This window comes from Lathyrus oleraceus, chromosome 6 (assembly GCF_024323335.1).
Source record: "Lathyrus oleraceus cultivar Zhongwan6 chromosome 6, CAAS_Psat_ZW6_1.0, whole genome shotgun sequence".
Taxonomy (NCBI): domain Eukaryota; kingdom Viridiplantae; phylum Streptophyta; class Magnoliopsida; order Fabales; family Fabaceae; genus Lathyrus; species Lathyrus oleraceus.
Window position 1 is genome coordinate 467416171 of NC_066584.1, and position 22184 is coordinate 467438354.

Below are 22184 nucleotides of genomic sequence, written 5' to 3' on the forward strand. Positions count from 1 at the left end.
CTTTAGAGAACAGGATAGGGATTTTCTTTCTCTTCTTTATGGTTTCCTTTGTTGTTGGGATTTTTGCCGTTTCACCGTCGAAGGAGTTCCTTAGGGACTTGCTGTTTGAACAATAGCCGCTAATGTTCTCTAGAAAATTAGGGTTTTTCGGCTCTCCTTTTTATGAACAGTGGCCTCTCTTTTATAGTCACACTGCTAGTGTCTTTTGAATTGGCCGCTGAGATCAAAGGGGTATCGGACTTGGAAGTGCTTTTGGTGCTGCCAGTTTGTCTATCCTGTTTTGGTGCTTATTCTGAAAAAGGTGACATGTACCTTGTACTTCTTCTGTGAAAACGTTTTCATTTTTGTTTCCTGTGAACTTTTACTGCCTTACCAAGTTATTTTACTGCAGTGAAAATAGAAAGCATCAGCAGGTCCACTGTGTATCTTTTTCCTCCAAACTATTGCCTCATGAACTGTGATTGGAATGCTGCTACTAGTGTCAATGTCACTACCACCATGGTCCTTAAAAACAGAACTGAGAGGTTTATTTATCAAGTTAGCTGCTATCTTAGTGATCTCCTGCATTGCCACTTCACTGAACTTTGAATTCATAGCTGAAATATAATCAACAAGTTCAAGCAAAGTTTGCCTCTCTCCAGTGATCCGATTCCTGTTCCTTATGCTACCGGCAAGAACTTTCGGTATTTTCGTTTATGTTGTCCATGGCACGAAATGCTCCCGGCCATAATCTTTTTAAATGCTTTCCAACCTCATAAAACTTTCGTCCTTGAATAATATCTTCAAGGGAAGGACATGATGCTTCACGTGACCGCCAAAGCCGAGATCCATATTGAACTAGTAAATCATCAATAATGAGATCTAAGTGTTCATCAATGGTTTTCTTCGAATCAGCCACTAGTGACTTCCATATGTGTACCATTGCATCCTGTATATTTTTATCAGGATCATACTGGTAGCGTACAAGCCTTGGAATCAAAGATCGTAAATGAGGCTTAAGAGCATCCCCTGCTTGCTTTGCTATTTTTGAGAAGCCAAAAGCAGCTGCTCTCTTAGAATTCAAAGAAGCTTGATGATTTGCTAAATCCATAAACTTATAAATCAAGTCTGGCTGTCCCATCTCATTTGCAAAGCTACATAACTCCTTATAAGTGTTCAGTTTCCCTCCACTAGCAGTTTCACCAAGAGATCCATCTTGAAATACTTCAGAATCTTCAACAAGCTTGATTGCTCTTTTCCGTTTGCCTGACCCAGTCAACGTATTCACAAGTTCATTCACCAAATTTTGTTTCACAGATTCATCACCAAGGTCATACACAATACTCATGCCTTGAGAAGCCAACTCTTGTGTGAGTTCATTTTGTTCACCAAGAAGGTGAGAGAAAGCCTCCTGAATTTCTGGAAGCATTTTCTGAATAGTAGGATGACTACCGCAGTACTTTGTAAGTGATACTAGCCAGACAATTCCAGCACATCGCTCTTCTTTCCTGCTACTATACAAAAGCTCATCAAAAAGCTTTTTCATAATTGCATCTCTTGCAGAAGCATGGTATCCTTCACTATGTTCACTTTGTCCATTTGGGAACTGCTTTGACTCAGCAGAGTTTAAATCTCCCATCAGAAAATTTGAAGCAGTCGATAGTGAAGTGAAGTTAGTTCTGAGGATTGTGTCAGCACTAACAGGAACACTACCCCACAAAAAAGAAAGTGCCTCCCCAGCAGCAAACAGAATATCCTCAGCCTCAGATCGACAAAGACTTAAAATCAAATTTAAGGCCATATCTATATGAGAGGATGATAATTTCTTTACACATATATGCCCAATGGATATGACGATCTTCTGTATTACTTTAACATCATCACTCAAGAGAAACTTACTCAATTTATCATACAGAAGTATGAGAATTCCATCTGAATTAGAATCCTCAAGTGGAGGTAAAGAAATACGCAGTCCAATATGACCTAATGCTTGCATTGCAACAGCAGCAAGAGCAGAAGTTTCAGGATTAACCACATCAACTAGGCATCTAAGTGTTTTCCGGAGAAAAATTTCTGGCATAAGTGCTCTAGACAAATAATCTGCAGTGATATATCCTATTGCACAAAGCGCACCGTGCTGAGTCTCAAATCTAGGCTTATGTGTTTGGCTGAAAATTGAAGTCAATTCCGAAATAACATCAGATGTTGCAGGCAGAGGAAGAGCAGAAGACACGATTCCAAGTAAACATGCAATGGATTCCCGAGTGTCCCAATCTACATGATTCAGTAGTAGTTGCTTAAGCCATGAAACTTTGAGAGCATAATGTGATGCTACCACCTCTGGCATATGCGATCCAATTATAAGCAATGCTTTGGAAGAAGTGACATGCAACTCAACAGAGCCTTCAAATGACATAGAGTGTTCCAAGAGCAAACAAAATGTCTTCACTGATGATATAAATTTAGGCGAGCCTTTTGAATTTTAATTTTCTTTGAATCATCAATTGAAGCTTCATGTTGGTTGCCTTCAACATATTCCATTTATGTGAATCCAAGTGAACTCATATAAGAAGACAAACTCTCCAACTCAATGGCATTTTCATCATCGGCCCCTTGAGGAACTTTGGTGTGAACATTTTCATCTTGAGAAGGGTTAACAACAGTGCTAGCTTCAGAATCATTGTTTCGGCGTGCGAGGGAATCATTTGGTCGAACAAGAAAAAGTGCGTCTTGGCCTAATGATATTTCTTTTCAAGATCTTCAAAGACATCCTCATATAGATCTCTCAGGGTAGAACCAGATGTATTTGATGCAACAGCTTGATATTGAGGCAACTCTTTCACCTTCAAGCAGTAATCTCGCCATTGTGTTTTAGCAGTGAATGAAGCAGTTCTATGAAGAATAGAAGGGATTTTCCTTTGAAGTTTCAGTTTGGGGAATGTTGATAGAATTCAGGATTTGATTGGAGGTTAGTTGGTGAAAACGGTTCCGTTCTGTTACCGTTTTTTTCTATTTCTGTTTTAGGTACCGGTAATAGGTCCTCGTTTGCATCAGGTGCCTTTGTTCGAATCTCCTTGGCTTTATCAGCCCGATGAAGGGTGTTTTGAGTTTTGGTATGGAATGTGCTTCTTGCCCTCTACAAGAGCATTGATGCAGCTGATTAGTGCAAGAAGAGATCGGTTAATATTGGCACCCTCAAGAGACCTAAGTGTTCTTTGATTTGTGGCAAAAGCTCTCTCTGACCATGCAAAACAGCATGGGAACGTGAAGATGTTTCATTTGCACGAGTGGGTTCCGTAGTTCTATTACGATTTCCCTGCTGAAGCAATGCCATCACTTCATCGGTGGAGTAAGCTCTGTATTGCGTAAGACCTGCTGCCTTCATTTCTTCCCTTTTTATTAAGTTGAATCTCCACAAACTTACCAAACTGACTTGGATTATTGTTCCTCACAGTCTTTGCATTGCCAAAAGCTCTTAGGACGGGATTTAACTCGAGGACTTTTTGCTCGACAATTCTACCTTCAGCAAATAAATTCAACTGTCCAGTTGAAGTGAGCACTACCGGCATTTGATCGTCTAACCATGCCAGACCTATAGCCGCACCGTCGAGAGACCATTCTCCATATACTTTTAATTCTAATTTGACCAATCTTGCAACCTAGTGCCTGTCTTTCTGAACTTGCAGTTTTCTCGTTGAATATAAAGTTTTCGTCTGGTTGAACTTGCAGATTTCACAACATTGAGTGGCTGCTACAGTGGCTATCAGAACCTTCGGTATCACAAAATGGAGGGCCGTTTGGTGCTGACATTATTGAGGAGTTGAGAACTCACCTACTACTTTAACCTCTACTTCAAACTTTTCTGCATCACTATATGCAGCCACATCTTGAACATTCATACCTTGAGGGGTATTAGAATTAGTAGAAGACAAAGCAGATTTAGAGAATATCTCAGATGGAGTTACCAAATGGGTAGGGTGTTTAAATACTGTAGGGCTATCAGAAACCACAGAAACATCGTTTTGTACAACTTTCTCACTTTCTTGCAAATTGTCACTTGATGCAGATACATCAGCCACATTAACTTTTTCAGAGTCTACTCTTTGTTCTGCAGAAGAATCAATATTTGTTGGCTCGCTGCCGTGATCACCAGCAGTTGTTAAGACGGTCCCTAAAATATTAGAAGAACTTTTGGAACCAGATAACCTTTGAGACAGTCTTGGACTTGGCGAAAGTGGAGGCATACATGGTGATAAATTGAGTCTGTATTGTTGAATAGCTTTGAATTGGTGTGTGGATATATGTTGATTTGAGAAGCCACCACTACTGTTGCGAGGCGAATTCTGCATAGAGACGGGGATTATAGCAGCAATGTTAATTTCTACTTCCTCTTCTACTTCCCAACAAAACCAAACTTCATTCACCGTTGATTTGTTGTTCTCTAAAACTGTCTCCAAGCAATTAAGAAGAACAGTGACAAAGGCTTCAAGATGGGCAACACACTGTTTGCACTTTCTGGATTTGACATTATTTCAACATCACTGCCACTTTCGGAGACATTATCTGTTTTTGATTCTTTTTGCGTTCCAGCTGAGCCATTTGTCTTAGAAACAAAATATTTAGATGACAAATACTTTGTACTAAATAAGTTGAAGGTTGGCTTCTCAAAATTCAAATGGGCCCAGATTGTTGAAACAGTGAAGGTGTTGGCTGAAGCAAAACGAGAACCATGGAATTCTGAAATGAAACTCGAGATTCGGGCTGAACTTTAGGCCCAACATCGTCGTCTCTCCTTGCTTGTGGCTTCCGACGCTTTATTCTTTCAACTTGTCGTTGATGCAAACCGTGCTCTTTGTAAATTATGTATTTTTTTGGATAATCCATGATTTGCAATGAATGAAAATTGGTGTTTCTTGTAGCAAGACAAAGATCTCTCTTTTCATCTTAGAAACTTCATGTATTCATGTCATGAGATGCTTTTTGATTATAAGTTATTCATATGCCATGTACATGGATGATTATGATTGAATGAATGAATGAAGTAATCGAACTATGAATGAGTATGTGGAAATTCTTGAATATGAATGAAATTTCTTTTCAATGTGAATGAAGAAAATATGAATGTAAATTTGGAACGTGAAAAACGTAAAAAATATGAAATAGTAAACATGAACATGAATGAAGGATATGAAGGTGAATGAAGAAAGAATGCAAACGAGTGATTGATGGGGAAAAATTTTCAGGGCCAAAATTGGGGTATGACAGTTGCCCCTATTTAAACATCCTCCACCAGAGGAAAATGAAACAACACTTTTTCATCGGATCGCAGTGGGGGATGGTTAAATACCATGGAGACCCAAATTTTGAACCTGAAAAATGAAAATGTTATGATATGATATGCATGGATGTATGATTCTTTATTTTTTTGAATTTATCTGTTAGGGACACAGTAAATCCTTAACAGGAGATGCTACTGGACAGACCGATCTGTGGGGAATGTGATGGTCCATAGGGAGACAGACACAATAGGGTAAAACAAACCGCTTGGGATAACAATAATGCTGGAGAGTCAGACACACACTGGAGAGTACTCAAAGAGAAATTCGATGAACGAAACTTAGAATACAAGAGATTTTGGCAGTAAGTTCACACATGACTTACTAAACCCGAATAAAAAAATTTCTACAACAGATTCATACATGACCTGATAACACTGAAATAATCATAGAGAAAGATTCTTCAAAACAGGTTCATACATGACCTGGTAATACTGGAATGAAAGCTCAACAGCAGGTTCATACATGACCTGACAATGCTGGGGAATATCAAGAAGTTCTGACAGCAGGTTCAGACATGACCTAACAAACTCAGAAAAATTCAAAAAGAGTATATCAACAGGTTCATACATGACCTGATGACAAACTTGAACATTTTGAGAAAATTTCCACAACAAGTTCATACATGACTTGACAACATTGGAATAATCAAAGAGAAAGATTCTTCAAAACAGGTTCAGACATGACCTGATAATACTGGAATGAAAGCTCAACAGCAGGTTCATACATGACCTGACAATGTTGGGGAATACTAAGAAGTTCTGACAGCAGGTTCAGACATGACCTAACAACATCAGAAAAATTCAAAAAGAGTATATCAACAGGTTCATACATGACCTGATGACAAACTTGAACATTTTGAGAAAATTTCCACAACAAGTTCATACATGACTTGACAACATTGGAACAAAAGGTTCAGCAACAGGTTCATACATGACCTGATAATACTGGAATGAAAGCTCAACAGCAGGTTCATACATGACCTGACAACACTTGACTATTTAAAGAATTTTCAATAACAGGTTCATACATGACCTGACAAAACAGGAACATTCAAAGAATTTTCAACAACAGGTTCATACATGACCTGACAACACTTGACTATTCAAAGAGTGCTCAATTAACAGGTTCATACATGACCTGAGATTACTTGGGAAAAATCAAAGGGAGTTTTATCAATAGGTTCATACATGACCTGAGAATATTGGAAAACAAACAAAGCAAGTTTCATCAATAGGTTCATACATGACCTGACACTTTAGAATACATCTGATAGTTCTGGAGATTTCTCACAAGAAATTCATCCAATCACAGATTTTGGAGATTCTTAACAGGGAATTTATGCAAAACGGGAGTCTTCTTATAAGTAGATCATCCATGCAAAAGGCTACGATGATTCTTTATAGAGAAAATCAAACATAACCTCTAAGCTTCTGGGAACTCCTCAAGATGGTGAGTCATACATGACTTTCACGGAACCATCAGGAAAGACAAGGTATTCAAACTCTCTGTACATGTCAACAACAATTGGACTTGATGAAAGTCATTAGTAAACAATTACCAGCTACAACGGAGTTTGCCAGCAACAACTGGACTTGAAATGATGTTGGCGGCAACCAAAACTTCAGATATCAATCACAAATGTATTTACAAACAGACTGACAGTGATGCCAACGACAATTGGGTTTAAAATAAATGCTGGTTACAACCCGACCTTAAAGGATACCAGTTACAACTGGATTTGGTCAAAGACACTGGTGACAACCAGACTTAACAGACGATGCCAGTAACAACTGGTCTCAGAGGTCAAGGGATACAATCAACAACGAGACCTGAGATTATGCAAATGAGCGCGAAGCACTTCGGGCTATGCATGATTTGGGTTTTGCTTATATGCATGATGTATGAATGATCATGAAAATGCAAATGCTGACAATATACATACTGGAAATTAGGGAAAGCTTTATGGAGGTACTGAATCCTCAACACCAATAACTCAATCGAAGGAGTGAGTAAATGCATCAAAGGAGGATCTATCAAGCTGAACAGTTACAACTGGCCCAATAATCCTTCCAGAGAATGATAAATTTGTGCTCTCTGGAGATAGATATTGATCATCCAATGGGAGTCTTGCAACTTGAGACTTGCGGGGAAAGACGAAAGATTTCCTTTTAATATTTCCACATGTCAAAGCAAAATTGTGTTTCTCAATATGTTGAAAAATTCTTTTTGAGTTCAAAATTTCATTATTAACAAATAAATGACATTTTGCATAACAAAGAAAATCAGAGAAAACAGCAAATGATAGAATTTGATTGGCAAACTTGTATTTATTCAAGAATGGTAGCACACAAATGGCGTAGCTCCATGGAATATTACAAATTTGAAAATGGCAATAGGGAAAGGTTTACATTAAATCGCAATGACTACTACTATCCCTAATAACAATGACTCCACGAGACCTCGCTTCTGAAGGGAGTAACTAGATTGATCTTCCATTTTTAGCTCTTCTGTGTTGATCAGTGACGAACCGATGCAGTCTATGCCTTTTGTCCCTAATTTTTGCCTGGATCGCCCTTTCGGGTTTTCAATCCACCGGGACGCTCCTTTTTGCCTAAGTCGCCCTTTCAGGTTTTCAACTTAGCGAGCTACCATTTTTTTTTATCCCTAACTTTTGCCTGGACCGCCCTTTCGGGTTTTCAGTCCACCGGGATTTGTTAGGCATAGTATCTTTTGACTGCATCAGAGTTCACAGGGTGAATGAGCTCTTCGCCATCCATAGTTGTGAGAAATAGAGCACCTCCAGAGTATGCTCTCTTTACAACATATGGGCCTTCATAGTTGGGAGTCCACTTCCCACGTGAATCTTTGTGTATTGGCAAGATCTTCTTGAGCACGAGATCTCCTTCCTTGAACTCTCGAGGACGGACCTTTTTGTCAAATGCCTTCTTGATTCGTTGCTGGTACAATTGTCCATGGCACAGAGCGGTCATCCGCTTCTCATCAATGAGATTAAGTTGATCATAGTTGTTTTGGATCCATTCAGCTTCGTCCAGCTTGGCTTCCATCAATATTCTCGTCGAAGGTATCTCTACTTCGACTGGGAGAACTGCGTCCATCCCATACACTAAGGAGAATGGGGTTGCCCCTGTTGAAGTGCGGACTGAGGTCCGGTATCCATGCAAAGCGAAGGGCAGCATCTCGTGCCAATCCTTATAAGTTTTCACCATTTTTTGCAGGATCTTCTTGATATTTTTATTGGCGGCTTCAACAACACTGTTCATCTTTGGACGGTAATGAGAGGAATTATGGTGGTCAATCTTGAAACTCTCACATAATTTTGTCATTGTCTTGTTGTTCAAGTTTGAACCGTTGTCGGTGATGATCTTGCTTGGGATTCCATAGCGGCAAATAATCTCCTTCTTGATAAAGCGAGCAACCACATGTCTCGTCACATTGGTGTAGGAAACAGCCTCCACCCATTTAGTAAAGTAATCGATGGCAACCAGGATGAAGCGGTGACCATTGGAAGCTTTAGGCTCTATAGCACCAATCATGTCGATGCCCCACATTGAGAAAGGCCAAGGCGGTACATGAACCTTATCAGCATAAATTTGGCATTTATGACATTTTCTTGCATAGCTGAAACAATCGGACTCCATGGTCAACCAATAATAGCCAGCTCTCAGAATTTTCTTGGCCATGGCATGTCCATTAGCATGGGTTCCAAAAGATCCTTCATGAATCTTCTTGATCAACATGTCTTCTTCGTGTCTATCCACGCATCTGAGCAGAACCATGTCATGGTTTCTCTTGTAAAGCACATCATTACTCAAAAAGAATTTGGATGATAACCTCCTCAGAGTTTTCTTATCCAACAATGTAGCATCTTCTGGATACTCTTGACTTAGAAGATATCGCTTGATGTCATGAAACCAAGGTTTACCATCAGTTTCTTCTTCAATTAGCTGACAGTAAGCAGGCTTATCTCTTCGCTCGATTCGAATAAGTGAAGCTTCATTATGGAATCTGACTTGGTACATTGATGCTAATGTTGCCAAAGCGTCATCCACTTGATTCTCTACTCTTGGGATGTGATGGAAAGTGATATCGTCGAAGTATTCTATCATCTTCACAACACGAGCGCGATACGGGATCAGCTTCGCATCGCGAGTTTCCCATTCTCCTTTGACTTGATAGATCACCAAGGCTGAATCTCCATACACCTCAAGGATCTTGATTCGGAGATCAATTGCGGCTTCCAGACCAAGGATACAAGCTTCATACTCTGCGACATTATTCGTACAATCAAAGCATAACCTTGCTGTAAAAGGGGTAAAGCCACCATTTGGATTCATTAAAATAGGTCCCACACCATGACCACTGTAATTGGAGGAGCCATCGAACGGAAGCTTCCATCGAGATCCTGGTTCTGGTTCTTCATCTGGGCCTGGGGTCTCACAATCTTTTATCACCATTATATCCTCATCGGGGAAATCAAACTTCAAAGGCTGATAGTCTTCAACTGGTTGGTGAGCAAGATACTCTGCTAACACACTTCCCTTGATTGCCTTCTGGGTTACGTATTGGATGTCGTACTCTAACAAAAGCATCTGCCAACGGGCAAGTCTTTCAGTCAAGGCAGGTTTCTCAAAGATATACTTTATTGGATCCATTTTTGAGATCAACAAAGTAGTATGGCAAATCATGTACTGCCTCAAACGACGAGCGGCCCATGCTAGCGCGCAACAAGTTTTCTCCAAAAGCGAATATCGACTTTCACAATCAGTAAACTTTTTACTCAGATAGTAAATAGCATGTTCTTTCCGACCAGTTTCGTCATGTTGCCCCAGCACGCATCCCATTGATCCTTCAAGCACAATCATATACATGATTAATGGCTTTCCTGGGACAGGTGGAATTAAAATAGGAGGCTCTTGCAAGTATTGACGAATCTTCTCAAAATCACTTTAACAATCAGAATTCCATTCAACAGCTTGATCTTTTCGAAGCAATTTGAAGATAGGCTCACACGTGGCCGTCATATGTGAGATAAACCTTGAGATATAATTCAAACGTCCCAGGAAGCCTCTAACCTCTCGCTCGGTGCGTGGAGCAGGCATTTCTTGTATAGCTCGGACCTTGTCAGGGTCCACCTCAATTCCTGGTTGGCTAACGATGAAACCAAGCAACTTCCCTGAACGGACACCGAATGTGCATTTTGCAGGGTTTAATCGTAATCTAAACTTTCTAAGGCGTTCAAACAGCTTCTTCAGATGGCTCATATGATCTTCTTCATTCTGAGATTTAGCGATCATGTCGTCAACATAGACCTCTATCTCCTTGTGCATCATATCATGGAAAAGAGTGACCATAGCTCTCTGGTAAGTTGCCCCATCATTTTTGAGACCGAAAGGCATTACCTTGTAGCAAAAGGTGCCCCAAGGGGTAATAAAAGTGGTCTTCTCCATGTCATTTGGAGCCATCTTGATTTGATTGTATCCCGAAAAAACATCCATAAAGGAGAAGACAACAAATCTTGCAGTGTTGTCTACCAAAGTATCAATGTGTGGTAGAGGGAAATCGTCCTTTGGAATAACTTTGTTCAGATCCCTATAGTCAACACACATCCTCACCTTGCCATCCTTTTTAGGCACAGGTACAATATTAGCTACCCATTGTGGGTACTTCGCCACTGCGAGAAAACCAGCGTCAAATTGTCGTTTGACTTCTTCGCGAATCTTCAGAGCCATATCTGGTCTTGTTCTTCGGAGTTTCTGTTTTACTGGTGGGCATTCTGGATGAAGCGGGAGCTTGTGCTCAACGATGTCGGTGTCTAGACCTAGCATATCCTGGTATGACCATGCAAATACATCCACATATTCTTGTAGCAGCTTAACCAAACTCTCTTTGATGCTTGCTTCAAGCGTGATGTCGATTTTGACTTCTTTTTTCTCTTCCTCTATGCCAAGGTTGATTGTTTCCACCGGTTCTTCATGTGGCTGAAGGGCTTTGGAATCGTGCTCGAGCAGCCTTGTCAATTCGTCGGGGATGTAACAATCTTCTTCACCCTCTTCTTCGGCTTGGTAGATAGGGGAGTCAAAGTTATGAGAGGTAGTAAAGTCATTAGATTCAACGGGGTTATCATTTATTCTGCATGTTTGAATGATTGATTTCTTTTAGAAAAGCAAAAAAATAAAAGATGCATAAATGGAAAGTTTTTTTTTTGTTTTTGAAAAGATTGCCATTTTATTATGAGAAAGCAAAATGAATGAATAAGAATTTAACAAAATGTCTTTTATTCACTGATAATGATTATTTGAAAATGAAAAGGGGCCCTACAACATGATCCATTAGCCTTGGGCAGAGCTAAAGATTTGAAAGGAAAAATACAACAATTATTACTTTGATAAAGGAAAATTTCAGGGATCTCAACCGCCTTCCAGTTGTTCAAAGCTGTCTCACACCGGTAAACCAAACATGGCTCATCTTCATTTTCGGTTCCATCTCCAATTGCATTGACATGATCTCCATGGATGAATCCTGTGCTAAGGAATACTTCCTGGATGCTTCGAGTGTTGTCCTTTGCAGGGACTCGGGCTCCTTTCGCAGCGGAAGGCACATATCCCAGACCAAAGCGATCATGCTTCTCACGAATATCAATAAGTTGACCCCAACCTTCAGGGTTTCCTCCTTCAATTCTAGACTTTGCGCTTTTCAGAGAAGCGAAAGATGAACAAGCTTTCCCAACAGGGTCCTTCATTTCCACAAAAGTGGCATTGGCTATTTCAAGAGCTTGGAAAGAAGTTTCCAAAGCGTCCTCATCAGCCTCAATATACCTGAAGGATGAAAGGTGACTAACCACAAATTCCTCCTCCCCAGAGATGATAATCAATTGATTGTCCACCACAAACTTCATCTTTTGGTGTAAAGTGGAGGTGACTGCCCCTGCAGCATGAGTCCAAGGACGTCCCAGTAAGCAGCTATATGCTGGATTAATATCCATGACTTAGAAATTAATCGGGAATACATGCGGGCCAATTAATATGGGCAATTCAACCTCTCCAATCACGGTTCTCCTGGAACCATCAAAAGCTTTCACTACCAAGGCACTAGGCTTCATAGCTGGTCCTTGATAAGATAACTTGGCGAGTGTTCTCTTTGGCATAACATTCAGAGAAGATCCGGTATCAACCAACACTCTTGCCAAAGCATCATCTTTGCATTTTACTGAGATATGGAGAGCACGATAGTGATTTTGTCCATCCTCAGGTAATTCCTCTCCACTGAAGCTTAAAGTATTGCAGGCTTTGATATTTGCAACTACTCCATCAAATTGGTCTACTGTTATACTTTGTGTTACATGAGCTTGAGCAAGCACCTTCAACAAAGCCTCCCTATGGGCTTGGGAATTCAACAGCAAAGATAAAATAGAGATCTTAGACGGTGTTTGATGCAACTGGTCCACAACCTTGTAGTCACTTTTCTTGATCAACTTCAAGAATTCAACAGCATCTTCGGATTGAACCACTTCAGGTTCTTTAGTGGGAGCTACAACTGTTGATTCCTTGTTTGGCCCTTGAGGAGTCACATTGAATTCGGGCGTATAGACTCGACCACTACGGGTCATTCTGCTCATCCCTGCAATATTGGTGACGTCTTCACTTACAGCTTCTGTCACTTCAGCGTCTGCACTTCCTTCAACAACCTTATCCACAGTAGTAAACTCATATTTCCAAGGCACAACCTTGGTGCTCTCGTAGGGAAAAGGCGTGGGCATACATATTTCCACAGGCGACGACTTACTATTCACTGGAACCACTCCACCACTATAATATGGAATTTCAACTGGTTCAGGTAAATTGAAACAAGGTTCAATTACCAACACGTCTTCGTTCTTCACAACACTGGATATTTGAAGCACTCCTTTATCCATCAAATTTTGAATGTTGTCTCGTACCACCTGACATCCCTTTGGGTATGTGGCACACTCTTCACAATTTTCATGATTAACATTAATCATGCCAGCTTCCACCAATCGGGCATGGAATGCTACCAAAGGAGTCTTAACATCATCCACCTTATCAACCGTAACACCAACAGAGGCGTCTTCAATGGCGTTTACTGCAGGATTTCCATGGGGAGGAAGAGGATTGTTCTTCACATTAGGTCCCATGTCCTTAAAAGACAAGATCTTGCTTTCAATTAGCTCACGAACCCTATGCTTTAGAGCGTAGCAACCCTCTAGGTCATGCCCGGGGGCACCCTCGTGAAAAGGACAATGTGCATTAGGGTTGTACCATGGAGGAAGACGATCAGGTGGAGGTCCCATAGGTCTGGGAACCACCAAACCCTTTTGTAATAGGGAAGGATACAACTCAGTGTACGACATTGGGATTGGATTGAAGGTCGCCCTCTCCCCTTGCCTCCTATTCTAGTTCTGAGCATTTTGCCTTGGCGCTTGAGCTCTCGGTTGTTGATAAACATGAGCTGCTGGTGCTTGTTGATAAGCTGGCGGAGCCGCAGCATGTTGTTGAACTATAGCTGGTCGATAAGCTGGAGGCGCTTGATAAGCCTGAGCAAGTTGTTGATTGAATGCAGGCGTCACAACAGCTACGTACGGTTGCGGAGCATACTGGACGGGATACATGGGTTGTTGATAGGGAATTGGTTGTTGAACATACTGCTGAGGTGGATATTGTTGTGGTCTCCTTCTTGGAGGAGCTCTTCCCTGTCCAATAGTCATAGCATTTGTTTCCCCTTCCTTCTTCCTGGGAAACCCTCCAGAGAACTTCTTTTGATTGGCATTTGAAGTTCCAGCTACAGCCGCCAGTTTGCCATTCCTTACACCATATTCAACGCGAGCTCCTATAGCAACAAGCTCGGAGAATCCCAAAGAAGCACTTACAACCATCTTCTCGTAGAATTGAGGTTGGACAGTGTCAATAAATAGTTCAGCCAATTCCTTCTCAGCCAGAGGTGGTTCGACCTGAGAAGCCAGTTCCCTCCATCTTTGAGCGTATTCTTTGAAGGACTCCTTGTCATGTTGGAACATGCTCTGCAACTGTCTTCTGTCAGGTGCCATGCCCATGTTATACTTGTAGTGTTTTATGAACGCGTCTGACAGGTCTTGGAAACACCTGATCCTATTCTGATCCAGACTTAGATATCATTTGGAAGGAGCCCCACTCAAGCTGTCTTGAAAGCAGTGGATCATCAACTTGTCGTCCTCCACGTGTGCAGCCATTTTTCGATAATACATGATGAGATGGCTCTTTGGACAAGTATGCCCCTTGTATTTATCGAAGTCCGGAGTTTTGAATTTGTATGGAATCACCAACCCGGATACCAGGCACATTTCTTTGGCAACAGATCCAAAGACGTGGTCTCCTTCTAGATCTCGAAACTTCTTCTCAAGGAGCTGCATGTTCTCCTTTACTTCTCTGAAATCCTCAAGCCTTACTTCGTCACCGGCAACTGCTGAGTCGACAGTCTGATACATGTGGTTTTGATCTTCATAATGAGGAATATGCCTAGCATAGGCAGCTGGTGGAACCACAGTATGGATGACTGGACGTGCGTTAGTGTAAACCGGTAATGGCACGACTTGTTGGACAGATTGCCCCATATCGTGCACTACCTCCGCTCGGGGGACGAAGTCATAGGGTAGCCCATATGGAGGAAGGGTTGAGGGTAACATCCTCTGAGGTGGGACTTCCACTACTGGGCCCGTGGTCTCTGACATCACGGTCGCTTACGGAATCTCAAACCTAAAGGTTAAAGCTTGCAGTATCTCTCGCATCTGGGACATGCCTCCCTTGATCTCGTCCAGCTCAGCTCTAACTCGGGCGCTCTCTTGTTCTTGTCCAGCCATTCTCTGTCTTGCTCTGGCGCAAGTATTATACTGGTGTTGAAAATTCAGCGTGAAACTGGAGGAAGAAAGGGCGGAGTGAGACTCTTTTTTTGAAAATGTATGAATGCAAGTATGGATGCATTTTGTTTGCAAAACTCTTGGTTCAAACTAAAAGTCTTGCTTTTTATGCGTATGCAATGAATGGATGGATGCAATGTTTTTTTTGTTTTTTTTGGTACGGGTTCAAAGGTCCGAGGTATGGATAAATTTGATTGCTTTCCAAAACAGGGGTTCTCACCGGGTATGATCTAGGGCTTTGTTACAAAGGATCCCCAGAGTCATTGATTCATAAGAATGTTTGACGCTTATGGAAAATACTTTCCGGTCGTCAACTCCATCAAGGGAATCTATTCTGGGTGAGGTTCTCGTACCGACTCTTACGAAGTATTCACCTCGGGAGTCCGCACTACGCAACCATCGACTTGGTTCTAGACAGGTTACTCAGAGTCATGGATTCAAAAGAATGTTTGACGCTTACGGAAAATACTTTTCGATCGTCAACTCCATCTAGAGAATCTATTCTGAGCGAGGTTCTCGTATCGATTCTTACGAAGTATTCACCTCGGGAATCCATACTACGCAACCATCATTTCTAGTTGGCCAAAGGTTCAATGTTCTAAAAGGTTCTTAGAGTCATGGACCCCTTTGAAACATCGAAGCTTAGGAGGTATACACCTCGGGCGACAATATTTGCAAAAGGATCTACTCTAAGTGAGGTTCTCGTACCGACTCTTACGAAGTATTCACCTCGGGAGTCTGTACTACTCAACCATCGTCCTATCTTATGTTTTTTCCACTCTAGACTCGGGTGTAGAGTCTTTCCCACATGGTTTGCAATCAAATACCCAAATACCCAACACAACGGAACCAACATACAACAAAAATACCAATATAACAATAAAGATAATAAAAGCAATAAATAAGGAAAAGCCACACAATTAAACAGACAAAGGCACACAAACGTCCTAACTAGGCTTGACTCGCTTAGGGAACGACAATCCCCAGCAGAGTCGCCATTTGTCGTACCTCGATGAAAAATGAGAGACACGACCTTAAGCGAAGCGCAATCGCGCGCTCGCAGTGATGAGCTGAACAGAGTCGCCACCGAACTTTATTTATTCCTAAAAAGGAAAGGGGAAATATCGATAAAACCCAAGACAAAACAACAATGATTATGGTCGTCGCAACCAAATCAGGGTTCGGGAGCCGATTACGCAAGGGGAAGGTATAGGACCCCTCACGTCCGTTGTACTCAACGGGAACCATTAGGTCAGTTGTGTGCATTAATGTTAGTTTGGAATGTTAGGCTTTAAGTTATTAGGTGGGAAAGAAAGAAAGGATGAGAGGATAATATTTTTGGATTTTTTTAACGAAGGACTAAACCTAAGTTTTTTATTAGTGGGCCTGACAAGATTTACAAATCCTGCTCCTATGTATCTCAACAGAGAAATCAAGGCTTATGTAGTTCTGGGTAGAAAAATGTTTGTTTGTTGGTCGAATCGACGAAAACATTGTTGAACTACCCAAAATAGGTGGAAAAACATCGCCTTGCATCGTTTAGAAACAAAGTACCTTTCGTTTGAGAAAAGGTTTGAAGGGTCGATCGCACGGCGGCGAGAAAAGGTTTAAGAGCCAATCGCACGGCGGCGAGAAAAGAAATTGATTGGTTTGATGTGTTTTGAATAATGGCGAGAACTTGGATGAGCGAGATATCCATCTCGAATCCTAGTCTCAGGAGTGCGCGGTATACACCACGTTCCATTTCCATCTTATTTGCAAAAATGTTTAATAAGGATTAAGTGTTTTGAGATTTGATTGAGAAAGGGTTTGAAGAAACCGCATTGACAATTTTAAATGATGGCGATAGCTAAGATAGGCGAGGCATCCACCTCGAATCTTAATCTCAGGAGTGTGTGGTATCCACCACGTTCCATTTCCATCTTTATTGAAAGGTGTTTAGATAGGAATTAAGTATTTTGAGTTTTTGTTGAAAATGACTTGACACTAGATCAAGCATTGATGGAAGTTTAAGAGAAATTTGAATGAGCGTTTGAGAGAAAACACAGTAGATAAATTTGGATGATGACGAGAGCTAGGATAGGCGAGACATCCATCTCGAATCCTAGCCTCAGGAGTGCCCGGTATACACCACGTTCCATTTCCATCTTTATTAAAAAGGTCTTAAATATGAATTAATATTTTTTATTATTTTTTGATTATGAAAAATGGCTTGACGTTGGATCAAGCGTTTGATGAAAGTTTGAAAGAAATGGAATAGAATGGGAGGGAGAAATGGATTGATTTGTTTATTGAGAAAATACTCGACGTTGGATCAAGTCTTATTTTTTTTATTTTTGAAATGGTTGATTTTATTCTTGTGTTAGTAGCTGACTAAACAGTCAAGCGAGTAAAGAAATGAAAAACAGTAAAATTATTACACATCGGGGGAGTGGGGTACATTTTTTCAAATGGGGATTCAAAGTATTGGAATAATTAAATCGGGCCCAAACGATAAATAATGCAATGTATGAGTGTAAGTGCAAGAGAACTGTCTCATTGTAAGAAGGCCCAAGAGTAAGCCATGTGAAGAAAATAAATAACACAACAAGTTATATTTACAAAACACTCAAAAATTTAATTGAAAGAAACAACATCGGGACGTACACGGATAAAAATCGGGATGCGAGGATGCGAATCAAAGTCGCATAACGCAATGACGTGCAAGGCAGATGGAAATTGAAAAAAAAGCAAACAAGAAATCTAGATAATGTGCTCAAAGCCGGTTTGCACATATTAACAACAACCGAAATGTCATATGTGATTAATCAAAACGCGACGAAATATCATCAATGTATCGATAAAATTAATCGTGGATAAACAACATGGGAATTGTTGAATCCATAAATTAAAATCGATGTTTAACAAATAAAAATAAAATAATGGCGAAAGATTAAAAGCTAAAGTTGAAAAGTGAGAATAAAATAAAACAAAATGATTAATAATAAAATAGATCCTAAATCAATCAAAGATTAAAAATTGAATAAAGTGAAAAAAACTAAAACCATGCCAAAGCATCCCTTTACCAACTCCACCAGACAAGCATCCTTGTTGTATGATCTCAAGCACTAATACATAAGATAAACAAACGGACCAAACCTTTTAAATAAAATACAAAGTTGAAAAAACAGTAGCAGAACAAGTTCATCTTTAACGCACATAGATTCTGTTTCTTTCCATTTTGAACATCAAAATTTTAACAGGAAGTTAACATCACAAAAAAACAGGCAGCAGTATTACTAAATGAAATCAAATCGGAACAACAACCATGGTTCCCTCAGAAGGATGCAAAGCAGAATCGAAACATAGAAATAAAGCTCGGAAAGAAAGCTAACCGGTTGCGGCGAGCTCGACCGACGAATGTAGGTAAACGCTTCTCGTTCGCTGTCAAGAAAGATTTAAAGGAACTTCGGTGGAATTTCAATTAGGAGCACTGCTTCAGAGAACAGGATATGGATTTTCTTTCTCTTCTTTATGGTTTCCTCTGTTGTTGGGATTTTTGCCGTTTCTCCGTCGAAGGAGTTCCTTAGGGACTTGCTGTTTGAACAGTAGCCGCTAATGTTCTCTAGAAAATTAGGGTTTTTCGGCTCTCCTTTTTATGAACAGTGGCCTCTCTTTTATAGTCACACTGCTAGGGTCTTTTGAATTGGCCGCTGAGATCAAAGGAGTGTCGGACTTGGAAGTGCTTTTGGTGCTGCCAGTTTGTCTATCCTGTTTTGGTGCTTATTCTGAAAAAGGTAACATGTACCTTGTACTTCTTCTGTGAAAACATTTTCATTTTTGTTGCCTGTGAACTTTTACTGCCTTACCAAGTTATTTTACTGCAGTGAAAATGGAAAGCATCAGCAGGTCCACTATGTATCTTTTTCCTCCAAACTATTGCCTCATGAACTGTGATTGGAATGCTGCTACTAGTGTCAATGTCACTACCACCATGGTCCTTAAAAACAGAACTGAGAGGTTTATTTATCAAGTCAGCTGCTATCTTAGTGATCTCCTGCATTGCCGCTTCACTGAACTTTGAATTCATAGCTAAAATATAATCAACAAGTTCAAGCAAAGTTTGCCTCTCTCCAATGATCCGATTCCTGTTCCTTCTGCTACCGGCAAGAACTTTCGGTATTTTCCTTTATGTTGTCCATGGCACGAAATGCTCCCGACCATAATCTTTTTAAATGCTTTCCAACCTCATAAAACTTTCGTCCTTGAATAATATCTGCAAGGGCGAGACATGATGCTTCACGTGACCGCCAAAGCCGAGATCCACATTGAACTAGTAAATCATCAATAATGAGATCTAAGTGTTCATCAATGGTTTTCTTCGAATCAGCCACTAGTGACTTCCATATGTGTACCATTGCATCCTGTATATTTTTATTAGGATCATACTGGTAGCATACAAGCCTTGGAATCAAAGATCGTAAATGTGGCTTAAGAGCATCCCCTGCTTGCTTTGCTATTTTTGAGAAGCCAAAAGCAACTGCTCTCTTAGAATTCAAAGAAGCTTGATGATTTGATAAATCCATAAACTTATAAATCAAGTCTGGCTGTCCCATCTCATTTGCAAAGCTACATAACTCCTTATAAGTGTTCAGTTTCCCTCCACTAGCAGTTTCACCAAGAGATCCATCTTGAAATACTTCAGAATCTTCAACAAGCTTGATTGCTCTTTTCCGTTTGCCTGACCCAGTCAACGTATTCACAAGTTCATTCACCAAATTTTGTTTCATAGATTCATCATCAAGGTCATACACAATAATCATGCCTTGAGAAGCCAACTCTTGTGTGAGTTCATTTTGTTCACCAAGAAGGTGAGAGAAAGCCTCCTGAATTTCTGGAAGCATTTTCTGAATAGTAGGATGACTGCCGCAGTACTTTGTAAGTGATACTAGCCAGACAGTTCTAGCACATCGCTCTTCTTTCCTGCTACTATACAAAAGCTCATCAAAAAGCTTTTTCATAATTGCATCTCTTGCAGAAGCATGGTATCCTTCACTATGTTCACTTTGTCCATTTGGGAACTGCTTTGACTCAGCAGAGTTTAAATCTCCCATCAGAAAATTTGAAGCAGTCGATAGTGAAGTGAAGTTAGTTCTGAGGATTGTGTTAGCACTGACAGGAACACTACCCCACAAAAAAGAAAGTGCCTCCCCAGCAGCAAACAGAACATCCTCAGCCTTAGATCGACAAAGACTGAAAATCAAATTTAAGGACATATCTATATGAGAGGATGATGATTCCTTTACAGATATATGCCCAATGGATATGACGATCTTCTGTATTGCTTTAACATCATCACTCAAGAGAAACTTACTCAATTTATCATACAGAAGTATGAGAATTCCATCTGAATTAGAATCCTCAAGTGGAGGTAAAGAAATACGCAGTCCAATATGACCTAATGCTTGCATTGCAACAGCAGCAAGAGCAGAAGTTTCAGGATTAACCACATCAACTAGGCATCTAAGTGTTTTCCGGAGAAAAATTTCTGGCATAAGTGCTCTAGACAAATAATCTGCAGTGATATATCCTATTGCACAAAGCGCACCGTGCTGAGTCTCAAATCTAGGCTTATGTGTTTGGCTGAAAATTGAAGTCAATTCCGAAATAACATCAGATGTTGCAGGCAGAGGAAGAGCAGAAGACACGATTCCAAGTAAACATGCAATGGATTCCCGAGTGTCCCAATCTACATGATTCAGTAGTAGTTGCTTAAGCCATGAAACTTTGAGAGCATAATGTGATGCTACCACCTCTGGCATATGCGATCCAATTATAAGCAATGCTTTGGAAGAAGTGACATGCAACTCAACAGAGCCTTCAAATGACATAGAGTGTTCCAAGAGCAAACAAAATGTCTTCACTGATGATATAAATTTAGGCGAGCCTTTTGAATTTTAATTTGCTTTGAATCATCAATTGAAGCTTCATGTTGGTTGCCTTCAACATATTCCATTTATGTGAATCCAAGTGAACTCATATAAGAAGACAAACTCTCCAACTCAATGGCCTTTTCATCATCGGCCCCTTGAGGAACTTTGGTGTGAACATTTGCATCTTGAGAAGGGTTAACAACAGTGCTAGCTTCAGAATCATTGTTTCGGCGTGTGAGGGAATCATTTGGTCGAACAAGAAGAGTGCGTCTTGGCCTAATGATATTTCTTTTCAAGATCTTCAAAGACATCCTCATATAGATCTCTCGGGGTAGAACCAGTTGTATTTGATGCAACAGCTTGATATTGAGGCAACTCTTTCACCTTCAAGCAGTAATCTCGTCATTGTGTTTTAGCAGTGAATGAAGCAGTTCTATGAAGAATACAAGGGTTTTTCCTTTGAAGTTTCAGTTTGGGGAATGTTGATAGAATTCAGGATTTGATTGGAGGTTAGTTGGTGAAAACGGTTCCGTTTTGTTACCGTTTTTTCTGTTTCTGTTTTAGGTACCGGTAATAGGTCCTCGTTTGCATCAGGTGCCTTTGTTCGAATCTCCTTGGCTTTATCAGCCCAATGAAGGGTGTTTTGAGTTTTGGTATGGAATGTGCTTCTTTCCCTCTACAAGAGCATTGATGCAGCTGCTTAGTGCAAGAAGAGATCGGGTAATATTGGCACCCTCAAGAGACCTAAATTTTCTTAGATCTGTGGCAAAATCTCTCTCTGACCATGCAAAACAGCATGGGAACGTGAAGATGTTTCATTTGCACGAGTGGGTTCCGTAGTTCTATTACGATTTCCCTGCTGAAGCAATGCCATCACTTCATCGGTGGAGTAAGCTCTGTATTGCGTAAGACCTGCTGCCTTCATTTCTTCCCTTTTTATTAAGTTGAATCTCCACAAACTTACCAAATTGACTTGGATTATTGTTCCTCACAGTCTTTGCATTGCCAAAAGCTCTTAGGACGGGA

General features: G+C 40.5%; 3 protein-coding genes across 3 annotated transcripts; all 3 read right to left on the reverse strand.

Moving 5' to 3' along the window:
* Nucleotides 1–369: 369 nt before the first annotated feature.
* On the reverse strand, nt 370–12078 carry LOC127096278 (uncharacterized). Its single transcript, XM_051034870.1, has 6 exons — nt 11721–12078; nt 4483–4689; nt 3812–4426; nt 2559–2714; nt 679–2451; nt 370–596 (listed from the first exon to the last, which is right to left on the reverse strand). Exons 1-6 carry the CDS (start codon nt 12076–12078, stop codon nt 370–372), a joined length of 3336 nt encoding a protein of 1111 aa, XP_050890827.1.
* Nucleotides 12079–12230: 152 nt separating this feature from the next.
* Nucleotides 12231–13707, reverse strand: LOC127096279 (uncharacterized). The gene is made up of 2 exons (XM_051034871.1): nt 12523–13707; nt 12231–12305 (listed from the first exon to the last, which is right to left on the reverse strand). Exons 1-2 carry the CDS (start codon nt 13705–13707, stop codon nt 12231–12233), a joined length of 1260 nt encoding a protein of 419 aa, XP_050890828.1.
* A 5383-nt stretch (nt 13708–19090) lies between these two features.
* LOC127096280 (uncharacterized) lies at nt 19091–21469 on the reverse strand. The gene is made up of 3 exons (XM_051034872.1): nt 21280–21469; nt 19400–21172; nt 19091–19317 (listed from the first exon to the last, which is right to left on the reverse strand). Exons 1-3 carry the CDS (start codon nt 21467–21469, stop codon nt 19091–19093), a joined length of 2190 nt encoding a protein of 729 aa, XP_050890829.1.
* Nucleotides 21470–22184: the final 715 nt, after the last annotated feature.